Source organism: Phycodurus eques, chromosome 17 (genome assembly GCF_024500275.1).
Source record: "Phycodurus eques isolate BA_2022a chromosome 17, UOR_Pequ_1.1, whole genome shotgun sequence".
In the NCBI taxonomy this organism is placed as follows: Eukaryota; Metazoa; Chordata; class Actinopteri; order Syngnathiformes; family Syngnathidae; genus Phycodurus; species Phycodurus eques.
In genome coordinates, this window is record NC_084541.1 from 7,450,699 (window position 1) to 7,463,532 (window position 12,834).

The following is a 12,834-nucleotide window of genomic DNA, read 5'->3' on the forward strand; positions in this document are numbered from 1 at the left end:
ATTCCTTATTTAAAAAAAATAAATACAGTTGTCATTGGCAGGTTTGATCAAAAACATTCAATGTCTCCTCGAACGATTGATGACTTGAAAATTATGCTGTCATTTGCTTCGACTATTTAGGAAAATCGTAGCCAAATATCATTTGCATAATACTTTGAAACACGGTGCAATAATATATTTTTTCTAATATTTAGTGTGGGCCATATTTTCCTTTATTCTTGCCTGAAATTTCTGGAGCTGCTCATTGAATGTGGGCAGATGATGTGCCTGCTCCAGTTGGGGGGGCTGCTGCTCCAAGTGGGAGAGCTGGTTGTCAAGGTCCGAGTAGCTCTTCACTGCCGGCTCCGGCTTGTTGTTCTCAAAGAGCTGGCGAGCTTTGGCCTTGGTTGTGGTCTCCAAGTCAGACCAGCACTCTCTGATCTCTTCTAGCTTCTGCTGCACAACTGTGCGCAGCTCCGGCTTCTCCTGGATCAGCCCCTGGCCTTCCTAAGGAAGGAAAACAGGAACAGTTGTTAAACTGATAGGGGCGACACTGACAACACAGATTGATACAAATCACTGTATCAGTGCTAACACTGCTAGCCTTATTTAGTTTAAAATATGCATTGTATGTGAGACTCTCATTTCTTGGCTGAGTGACTCTGTTTCTCCCTTGTACACGGCATTAATGTCAGCTATAGCTTCAAGGGACGGTTCTTATGGGATGAGCTGCTGTCTCTCTCAGTAGCAGATATGGAGAAGATGAAACACTACATCTGGAGAAGGCTATAAAGCATTTTCAACGTATGCAGTGTCAATCATTCTATTCCATTACACTGAAAATCAAACATTCATTGAGTCATCATTAGCATGGGAGCTGGCGAAGCTCAAAGTCTAACCTTGATCTGTACACTGCACATATGGCATTGTTTGGACTGGGGAAAGAAAAGAAAATAGGCAGTAGATAAAATCAGCTCTGTAGCCAGAAATAACATGGAATAAAACTGCTCCATGCCAAGGCAGCAACTTCCTGCTTGCAAAGAAGCAGGAATAGAGCAAAGTTTGGCCTCGGGCTGACCTACAAATCGTGCAGGGTAAGTCTAATACACCTCTCTTATGTCCTGTACCTGAGCTTTTCCTCGTTTGCTCTCTCTCTCTCTTTTTGTGAGAGAATCCGAATGAAGACATGCATTCTAATCAATGCATCCGGCATTTTCTTTTGTATCAGTCGAGCTGATATTTCTAGTATAAACGTCTGTAGTATTTGACCGGAAACACTGATTTGATCTGCTTGTTGATGTCAGTGATACTTTCATATTATGCTCTTCATGATGAGCTCTTCATAGTGTTGCAAAAGGAAACTAGAAATTTTCCAATGAACGTTAGTTTTGCCTAAATTGTGCGTGTGTGTTTTTTTTTAAATGCATTGTTTTATTTGTGAATAGTGTTTTAATCATTTTACAGATTAAAATGGATGTAGTGTGCGGATTCCAAATGCAGCAGTGGCCTCAATACTCCTGCTGTAGCATGCAGGTTTTTTTTTAAACATCTATGACATGATGGAGCAATTCACAGTGTATTCACATACGGTCATAAAGTGGGTGTGGCCTCAAGAGTCTGCAGTAAATTGTGTGCTGTGGTCATGGAACTTGAAATTCTTACAAATCATTTTAGCTAAGACTAATATTAAGATGTTTTATTGTAATATTACAGTGCCTTGCTATAGATAAACCTGTAATTTGCCACAGTTGCACCTGACCAATTTAGCTCTGTAATTCTCTAAAATGGTAATTCCCATGGAAATGTTCCATCTTTAAGAATTCCTGAAATGTGAAATATGGTAATAACCTTAACATTCTGTGCATCAGATCAAAACAATCAAAGCCCGGCATTGCTTCTGTAATTTTGCTGTGGAGCTGGACTACTGTATCTATTCTATGGCTTCCATAATGCAGTGCTGCATTCCTCCTCTTGGCACAGCCTCTCTGTTCAACTTCTGCTTGTGCTCAGTCTCTCTCACATCCCTAAGCCTCATTCTCCATCTCATAATGCAGAGCCGGCAGAAAGTGGTCTCCCTCCTCTTGTGGCTTTACTGACACACAGAGGCAAGAGGAGACGAAACCAGAGATGGGGTGGTGGAGAGGAAAGGCAGAGTAAAAGAGGAAAGGAGGTATGCGAATCAAAGGTTTGTCGAACGGGAATCGGGCTGCGGGTGTGCCGTGCTGTGGGCAAAACCTTTACGCAGTTGGATCCAATGAACATCTGCGAGTTTTTCTTCTTCAAAGCAGTTATGTCTGCCACGTCACAATGTCGTAATAGCATCCACATGGCGGTATGATACTGTGCGAAATTCTTCAGGCTTTCCTGTGATGCTGATGCAGCAGTACAGTTGGAGTTATGTAAGAGCTGTTTTTTGTTGTTGTTTGTTGACAAAAGTATTTACACCGACTGAAGACAGAAAAGCAACACCATGTCACAAACTCTGTGTGTCTCTCTTTTAGTCCACATTGTCCATAAACAAAATGTACTGATAATTGTCCAATTACTTTTGGAGCCAAAGTGGCATTTAAGAGCTTTAAATAACAGCAGGGACATTTGTGTTTGCCCATGCTTAATAAAACTATAATTAAAACATTTGCCTGTGTATCAAACCACAGCTAAACAAAGAGCTAAGGAATGAAGCAACTCAAAAACAATTTGTGGCTGTTTAAAGCCATCAATTTTCCTGTTCAGGGTGATGGGAATCTGGAACCCATCCCAGCTCACTTCGGGCTAAAGGTAGACTACACCTTGGAGTTGCCACATGGCGCTTGTTTACAGCACACTGAGTGAGAAATTAACCCTTGACAGTTCCACAAAAGTGTAGTTACTAGGTGTACACTACACACCCAATGGCTGAGCTGTTTAAAACAAGAAGGTCAAATATCAGTAGGCTTTATGTCCCATGTTTTTGTTGTATAAAGACCAAATAAGGAAGCAAGATGTGTCACCATAGCAAATCAAAATAAAGAAACATTGATCTAACATACTATTTTTTTTTTTTAATTAACAACTGCGGCTTAACACATTTGGTTTCCATTGATGGTTGTAATTGTTACACTGACCGTGGCCAAAGTTTTAATATAATTATTGACATTGACGAATAACTCGATTTTTACCCAAACCGCAACTCTCTGCTTCACTCAGCTTTAAAACATTTTGCGAATAAGTCACTGGACTGAAGAACAAGATAGAGTTTTCTTGCTGTCATGTCATTGACCTACTTTTGAACATAATGGCTCACAAGTAACCAAATGTGCAATATTGTTTGAGGTTGTTCTCCTACAATATTGGGTCATTGTAGTGGCAAGACAACACAAGCACACGATGCACACACAAACATATACAAACACACACACACACACTATATATATATATGGAACAGGAAAAGTTACAATGTTACTCTCAAGTGCAGATACCGATGTAATTTGTGTAGGCAACATTGTTTCTGCCAGTGTCTTGTGATGATTTCTCACAGTGAAACCTCAAATGTTGAATGCCTCTGAGGTTGTACAATTAACGACACGAGAGGTGTTAAGAGAAGAATGTGAGAAAAGAACAGTAGTTAACTTTGCTTTAACACTTGTGTTACCATTAAGAAGGTTACACAGTGAGATATTGCTAGGGTTGGGCATCGTTTGAATTTGAGCGATTCTAGTCCGGTCCCGATTCCGATTCTCGATTATGATTCTTTTAGGGGGCTGGCTCAAAAAGGTGTGCGTGGTTTAAATAAAGTTCATTTTATTAGCAGCCTGCAGTATAATCTCAAATGAACATTTGAGTCGGGGTTCTATATTACCAGTATTAATATCAAACCTGTGAACTAAAAGGCAATGAGTGTGGAACTAACCCAATTGACTTAATATTCATTAATTATATTTTCAGCTAAAAGGTAAATATAGCATTGTTACAATAGTTATTTGTGCCTTTTTTTAATCGTCAAATGGTTTATATGTGCAGGTTTTAACTTGCCTTGCTGTTTTAAGTATGTGGTCTTCAATTTTGAAGGGTACGCACTGTAACTCAGCATTGTGACACGAAAAATAATTTCACAAAGTAAAACGAGACAGCAAAAAAAAAAGTAATGAATGGAACCAAATGCTCTGTAAATCCTTGATTCCTTTACCTACCAACCGATGAGACACAAGGTTAGTGTTTGTGATACTGTGAGACAACGTTTTTGTGAATTTTGTCCCAATTCATTGTGATGTAAAGTTGCACGTTGGACCTATTGTGAAGTTTTAGCTCAATGTCAAGCTTGTAATGCAACTGTTTCTACTTTCTTTCCAGTATGGTGAAGTAATTTATATTTTATTTTGGTCTCTATCATCAGCTCTGACGTTGGTTTGAAGACTAAAATAAATGCAAAAAACCATCAGTGCAAGAGTGCAACCCACCGTTTAACTTGTTAGCTGCCTCAATGTTGGCAGAGACGTATTTTATTGTTTCACTCACCCAATTTGACTTTGACTGAGGCTCAGCGTGGAAGGGAGCACGTCAGACTTCTACACATTGTGAAAGCCTCCTTAGCACAATATAATCTTATTCCAAGTGTTGCACTGAGGCCACTGGTCATTTATTTTAACGCAGTTAACACTTCTGTTCACCGCTGCCGTTGGCCACAGGCACATTTTCGTGCATGTTCTTCTTCGTTGGTTTTCATCGCTTCTTTGTTGGTTTTCACAACTTTCTTCTTCAGGGTTGGCGGACTGTAGGCATCGAAACTGGGAACCACATTTTGAAAATTTGAACGATTCCGGGAGAACCGGAATGTTAGTCCCGGTTCCAATAGGTTCTCGATTCTCGAAGCCCAACCTGAGATATAGCCCACCTGTGCAAGACATTAGATATTGTTGTCGTTTGTCCGTAAAGTCAGGACTGATGTTTTTTTTTTTTCATTTTATTATTCACAGTGATTAATGTGTGATACATACAGTTGATAAATGTTTTATGATGGTGACAGCTTGACCCTGAAAATCTGAAATACAGTACGTATATATTTTGTATTTATTTCCTTTATGGGAAAACTTGTCGCAAAATTTTAGGCTAACCGACATCCCAGAAGGTTCCATTGTACAGTATATTGACTAAGATTAACTTTATATCAGTATTCTAATATATACTTAACTGATCATCTTCTGTTTGCAATTTTTCCATCCACCCATCTATCTATTTTCGATCGCTTATGCTGTTCTGGGTCATGGGTGAGCTAGAGCCTAATCCATCTGACTTTGGGATGTAGGGTAGACTTTGAACTGGTCGTCAATCATTTCTTTTGGTATTTCTTTCACCTCCTGTCTGTGTGCAGATATGGCATTGAGTCCACTTACAGTATGCACACTTGAGACCTGGGCAAAAACATCCATCCATACTACTTGTCCTCATTAGGATCACACATAACTTGAGCCTGTCCCAGCTGACTACGGGTAAGAGGTAGGGTACACCCTGAATGTTCGTCAGTCCCCGGAAGGGCACATATAGACAACTATTAACACTCCTAGTCAAACCTATGGGCAATTTAGAGTCTTCAATTAAACCAAGAAGCATGAATATAAAGAAAAAACCCATGAAAGCTTGGGAAGGATTTGTAAACTACACACCGAGATGTTCCGATGGAAGTTCAAACCCAGATCTGTGATGCAGACCTGCTAATTATTATTCCACCATGCTAGCCATTACAGGACAATCTTACTACGTTTTTAAAAAAAAGTGTTGTGTGGTTTACAACAGGCTCATGCAACCTTACACAGGATGACCAGTAATCAGTTTATACTGACATTGATATCACATTTCCAGTATCAGGAATTGGGACTGGATGACTAGATGATGCCGTAAATATTCATACAATGTTTTATAATGCTTATCCTCCTTAGGGTTGCAAGTGAGCTGGAGCCTATCCCAGCTGACTTTGCGAGAGAGGCGGGGTGCACCCTGTACATGCCACCAGTCAATTGCAGATAACAACTATACCACAATGAAAGAAATCATACTGGATTAGACTGCACAGTAATGAAACACATTTACAGTTCAAATTATATTGAGCATCTAAAACTGATGAGCCTTTGCAGCTCGCCAATGCATCTTTCAAAGTGCTACTCCTATATTGGCATCAAAGCCATTTAAACAAAAACAACAATAAGTGAGACTTAATCAGTAGTGGGTGAAGGAAACACCAAAGATGACCGACTATAGTTAATTCGATGGTTTAACCCACCTAAATCTCAACTGGTGTTTAGGTGCATGCAGGTGACACATGGGCCAGTGAAGAATTTATTCCATTTTGGTGAACAATGGTATAAAAATTAACAGAATCATGCAAATTTCCCTTTGGGATTAATGAAGGATTCTGAGTCTGAAAGCTGCGCATAGAGAAATTACTTTCACTGTTCAAGGCAAAATATCATTCTCTTTGTCATCGTCATGTACCGGGAACAAACAACGCTGATGTTCTACAATTTTTATTTTTTATTTTTTTGCAGTTTTGTTGAGCGTTTGGCATTGAAGTTTGTGCTCTCGTCTGACATTCAATTTTAATATAACATAACTAAATTTCCAAAACAAAAACCCTTGAAAGGTGTCTTACGCATTAGTATTGCATAAGGTATTTGTCCCTAAATGTACCTGTTCCAACGATATAAATAAAGAAGGATTGATATTGTTTCCATATGCAAATATCGAGCTGGTCTATTTCTTCAGGCCAGCTATGTCGTTTTATTTACAAAGTATTGGCATCTGTGCCAGAGGTAAGGCTTGGCACAGGGTCAGTGCTCACACTGTAACTGTTGTTTTCATCTATCTGCGGATTTTCTCCGGGTGCTTCGGCTTCCATGTTGCCCTCGAAAAAGCACGGTAGGTTCATAGAAGACTTTAAATTGCCCATTGGTGTAAAATTGTGTGCGACTGTGTCTAAATGTACCCTGGGATTGACTGTTGACCAATCCAAGCTGTACCAATCCTCTCGGCCATAGAGTCGGGTGATCCAGCTCAGATCGACCCAGCGTGGACCACGCTACAGAAAATCTATGCATGTATGGATCTCTTAAATAATCAATCTTTGTGAGAATAGTTTTGAGAAGGTCTTTTATTGTTCCAGCATGACTCTAGTCCACAGCATAAACCATCTATCGAGTTTAGTGTAAAAGGGCTTTCTCAGAGCAACCTTTGGAATGAACTAGAATGGATCCTCCAACATGACCTCACAAATGTTCTTCTAAATGAAAGGAGAAAAACACCGACATACTCCGTATTTTCTCATTTGCTTCTTTCTTCAATTACTGTCCATAAAAGCAGTTGGTTCATTTGATCAGGGTGCTAGCAGACAGATGCTGAGCTTCCGCGGACATATTTAACTCGCATGCGTTTATCACCAGCTCATTCTGTATTTAATAAGGGTACCCACTCACATTTCTGTTGCCACAATGCAGTGACAATGCTCCACTCACGCAGGGATCACCGTGATTATGCAATATCATGAGCTGACGAAGGTTATCTAAATGTGAAGCCACAGCAAAAGAAGAATGGATTGGATTTATATAAAACCAACATATTGTCACCCCACTAATTTCGAGGGAAAGACAACTCATCTCTACATACATGTTTTCTCGAGTAAACCAGCCCGCTATAGTGAGTACTAAATACCAAAAATAAAACCTATTTTATATGAAATGCAATGTACGACATGTAAAACATATTAACAGAAATTGCGTTATGTGCATACTTTGAACGCAAAAGTGTGAAAGTGAACACTTTTGGGTGGTGTGGTGCAGAGGGTCAGTTTACGCCCTGCGACCAGAGTGAACAGACTGCGTTGTGTCCCTGGGCAAGACATTCATGCCAAGAATGAATGTGGTTGGATGTTTGGTGGTGGTCGGAGGGGCCGAAGGCGCAGAATGGCAGCCACATGAAACGCCCTACTGTTTCCAGGAGGGAAAATAATGATCTGACTTCAGTATGGCGGCGTTATGAATCCCACTAACCCAACCCAACCTAAACCTTCCTGTAACAATTTTGATTGTATTTATTTGGTCCAAATGTGATACACATTTGGAGTGGTCAGCATAGCCTGACCTTCCCGCGATGCAGCAGCCAGTCATATAGCAGAGGAGCGTGCGCTCTGGAGCGTGTTGGTATTAAGTGGTAGAAGTTAATAAATGTGCTGCGTATCCTGGTTTTAGCCAGGTACTTGCACCACGACTGTACATCACTGGAAGGCAGCGTATTACTCTGTGCACTCAAGAGCCAGGTTGGCGAGAAGTGGGAGGGATTGTGTGGAACAAACCATTTTTGAGGCAAGTGGGGTACTGTATTTTTGTTGTTGTCAAACTGTTACATTTCAACTACATACTCCCGAGGTTATACACTTTTCGACGCTTTTCTCGCTTGTTGAAAAAGAACGTAGATTAAAATAAATAAATCATATATTTTTGAGTGTCTAGACCAGAGTTGTCGAACCTGTTTTCATCATAGGCTACAGAGTTATGGCGCATGTGTTATAAAGATAAGTTCCAGTCATAAAGATTTAACCATACAGACTAAAATTAACCAAAACGTAAGATTTTGTTTGACGATTGTGCTATTGTATGCCAAATATTAAAAAAATGACTTTGCCGTGAAATAATCAACTCCATGTACACTGTATTTCTAGACTATAGTTGTAGAACATTTATTAATAAGTGTTCTATAAACCACATATTTTAATCTTTGGTGGGCTACATGAAATTATGTGGCAGTACCGATTCACTTCGCGGGTCGGTCAAGACTGCAGTAGCTTATTCTTGAAATGCATTTCTTTTGTAGACAGCCAAAATGGCCAACATTAGGTACATGAGGCAACAGTAGTAGGACTTGTCTTCAAGGACCATGGATATAATTACTTACACTAGCTCATGAATAATTAATAATGGAGACAACAGTAAATTAATGTGTAAAGAGGATTACAATCAATTGTATTATTTTATGCAGTAAGTAGAAAGTAACAAATTTAAGTACCTGGACATACAATAGATTTATATTTCAGTACATAAAGAATGTGTGGCATGGCGTAGAACTGGTTAGCACATCTGCCTCACAGTTCTGAGGACCCGGGCTCGAATCTGACCTCGCATGTGTGGAGTTTGCATGTTGTGGCCGTGCATGCGTGGGTTTTCTCCGGGTACTCTGGTTTCCCTCCACGTCCCAGAAACATGCGCGGTACGTTTATTGAAAACTCTAAATTGCCCGTAGGTGTGAATGCGAGTGCAAATGATTGTTTGTTTCTATGTGCCCTGCGATTGGCTGGCAACCAGTGCAGGGTGTACCCTGCCCCTCGCCCAGAATCAGCTGGGATCGGCTCCAGCACGCCAGCAACTCTAGTGCGGAAAATGGATGGATGGATATATAAAGAATGAGCTCAAACATCCCAAGAACGCATCATCATATTCTAACAGATTTTTGCATGAATGAAATCAAATGTATCTTAATACGACTGCAATAGAGAGAGCTCAATGAAGAGACGAATGTTGAAGAGTTTACATTACAAATCACATGATCAAGTAACAAACCAATTCCATATCAGCAGGACCAACACTCTCAAACTAGAACATCCTCAGCTCCTCTAAACTGGGAATGCTATTCCTCGAATGCAAGTAAAATGTCTGCAACATGGAATACAAGGAGTGCAAATTGAGCTCATTTACATGTCAAAAGCCCCCTTAGCTTCGGCGAGGGAGAGGATATTGCATTATGTAGATAGGATGGCATATGATGGGAACACAGTTCTGTCTTTAAAATAAAACCTGCCTTTCTATATGACCATAGAATAACAGTTCAAATGGGAAAAAAAAAAGTACATTATCTGTACGATCGCCACTGCCGCAAAGGTTTTTCGTGTTGCTAAGCTAAACGATGGACCGACGCAATTGTACTCTTTACATCACTGCGAGAGTGGCAAAAGCTCTGTGAACGTGTAAAGCGAGCTGAGCATTCATAACCTTGAGAATGTTATTCAGGATGCCCCCTTTGCCATGTCATAAAACAATGATCAATGAGTTATGACACCTCTCCCAATTTCACCTCGCTTCTAAGGCAATTCAGACATGTGTTCTTATCAACATGGCACCCCACTCCCACCTCCCTCTGACTCACCTGCTCTATCTATGTGACCTCTCCATCCTGCAACACATCCACTCACCTGTTCTATCTTGGCCAGCCATTCCTTGTTCCGGGCCAGTTCTGCCATGAAGGCCTGGTGCTTCAGCCACTTCCTGTGTAGTTTTTGAGCCTCATCTCGCGCCGTGTCTCGGGCCATAAGCATCTTCTCTTCCACCCGCTGTCCCACTCACTCAGCTAGGGGAGACAAAAATAGCCACCATCAGGAGGCCAATGCTTGATCAAGCCGGCCCTTTCCCACAGGACGTCCTGCTCGCTTCTTCTATGCACGAGCCACCCTGTTCCGCTGGGCTCTGCAGGGGCCTGGATACCTTTTCTCTCACCACCCACCCCCACCAGACACTCTTTTTCTGGAGAAAAAAAAAAAGAATCAAGAAAAGCACCTCAGCAGCGGTAGCAATGGACGCACTCAAGCCCTTCGTTTGGATCGCCCTGGGTCCTCATGCCCTACTACTTCATCGGTCTTGCGGTCCTGATGCTGCAGTGCCTGCTAGCCACGAAAGGCAAAAGCAACCAGCAAAACCAAGGAAATGAACCAATGGCAATGCTGTTTAGGAGTCACACACACACATCCAAGCTACGTTGCAGGTGGTCAGTTATCTTCTAGCCGCAAATGTCAATTAAAATCCAGGAATCGGTGCAGATGTAACATCGCCACAGAGGAATCTTCCAGCCGGAGCAAACCTGATCATCCACCGCTGGCAAGTCCCGGTCAATCTATAGTCCTGTCTAGTGAAGCAGTAGACGGGAGGAGGATGAGGAGGAGGAAGAGTTTGAGTGGGAGGAGCAGGGAGGACAGGATGCAGAGGCAGTGCAGAGGAGGCTGGAGAACATAAGCTATCTGCTCTTGAAATGCATCATTACCGCTGCTGCAATGATGCATGCTGACGTGAGACAGCACACAACATTCTCGCCTCAGTTCGCCTTTCTCATGTTCCCGAGCAGCTCTGCCGCGGTTGGTGCATGCTGCTGCAGTCCTTGCCTCTCAGCAACGCTCTGTGTGGGTGCATGTGTGTGTGCGTGTGTGTGTGTGTGCAATCACAATCAGCACTGCAGTGCCAGAGCAGAGCAGAGCAGAGAGAGAGAGAGAGAGAGAGAGGTATCATGTGAGAGTTCAGGAGAGAGAGGCAGGAAGAGGGAATGTTAAAGGGGAAAAATGTGGGAAGAAGAGGAAGAGGTAAAAGATAGTGTTGGGAGGTAGTGCTGGGGTGGTGATAAACAGAATGGAGGTAAGAGCCTGCGTCATCCTTCAGTGTCACCAGGGACATTTCGCTGCACTAGAAATGACTGCACTCGGGAGCAGGAGCAGGATTTGGGATGGAGGAGGGGTCAGTGGAAAGCAGTGAATGAGAGGGAAGGAGGTTGCGTGCACACATGAGCAACAGTGCAGCTGACTGATTTGGATCAGTGCTCACACCGCTGCTTTAAGACAGCCTGCAATGGGAGCCCCTTGCCACAAACAACAACAACAACAACAACAACTGTATGGGCCGTAATTAGTCACTGGATGCACACATTTCACTGTTTCATCACTTTTGCAAAACAATTGTTTGTATATGTGCTATTTTCATATAGTTTTACCAATAACGGTGAAGACAAAAAAAAAATTAATTTAGCAATTGTTTTTATGCCGCTTTGGTTTAATAATTGGACATGTCTCCCATTCTGAAGACAGCCACGCTTAAAGTCCTATTTTCCAAATGTTATTGTTGAATTAAAATTTTAGGCATTCATAGTAAAGGCAATCCTTATTGACAGGGCAAACGGTGGTGGCCCACTGAAATACGTTAACGAGAAAGACAAAAGTGCATAACGGTAAAGACATAGACAGCTTCATCAAATTTGTGCGAGTTGCACAATTTAAATGTGTTTCCCTTCAAGTGATACAAGTGCAGAAATGACCCTAACTATTCATTGACATGAGAATACATGACAACTACACTGATTTATACACCCCCCCCCCTTAAATAAGATATAGTTCTACTTTGGGATTTTGAAATTAATTCTGAAGAAAACAGATGCAAGTGTGTAAATAGTGATTTTGGTGCAATGATTGAGTGTATTTTGGAGGTATTCTTTTTGTTTTTAGCAATGGATTTTTTTAAAAAGAAAAAATAATTAAAAATGAATCATGTAATGAAAATAAAAAAAAGTGTATTTGTTGGAGTTTTTTTTTTATTCCATCCAATGTTCTGGTTTTTGTCAATCTTGTTTGTTAAAATATGTTTGGATGGCAACCAAGTACACAAATTTTTTGTTTTGCAAACCTTTTGTGTTCACCTTGACATAACTTTTTTATTTTTTTATTTTTTAAATTTTTTTAAAATCTGATACTTCATGCAACTGCAAAAAACAGCTTTCATGCAATTCACATATTGCAAGGAGAACTTCAGGTCTGTGCTAATTGCTAATACCAAACACTTTCTGTAGCCTCCTTCCACCATCTAGAGGCGGAAACATGCATTTTACACCAGCAAGTTCAAGCAAGTATCCGCACATCATCCAAGTTTGTATTTGATTTTTTTGGGGTTATTTCATCATGGTATGTCAATCATTTCAAAAAAATATATTTAATGAATGGCAGCATGGTGGTTGATTGTTTAGCCCATCTGACACACAGTTTAGCGATCGTGCGTTCAAATCCAGGCTCCTGCCTTCCTGTGTGGCGTT

General features: G+C 41.0%; 1 protein-coding gene across 1 annotated transcript in view; it reads right to left on the reverse strand.

Moving 5' to 3' along the window:
* Positions 1-11,118, reverse strand: part of sptbn4a (spectrin, beta, non-erythrocytic 4a) — a 36,198-nt gene extending 25,080 nt beyond the window's left edge. Inside the window, exons 1-2 of the mRNA XM_061703296.1 lie at positions 10,187-11,118; positions 223-486 (exon numbers count right to left, since the gene is read on the reverse strand). Of these exons, the coding sequence (XP_061559280.1) occupies positions 223-486; positions 10,187-10,309 (387 nt within the window). The 5' untranslated portion in view covers positions 10,310-11,118. The remainder of the gene's footprint in view (positions 1-222; positions 487-10,186) is intronic.
* Positions 11,119-12,834: the final 1,716 nt, after the last annotated feature.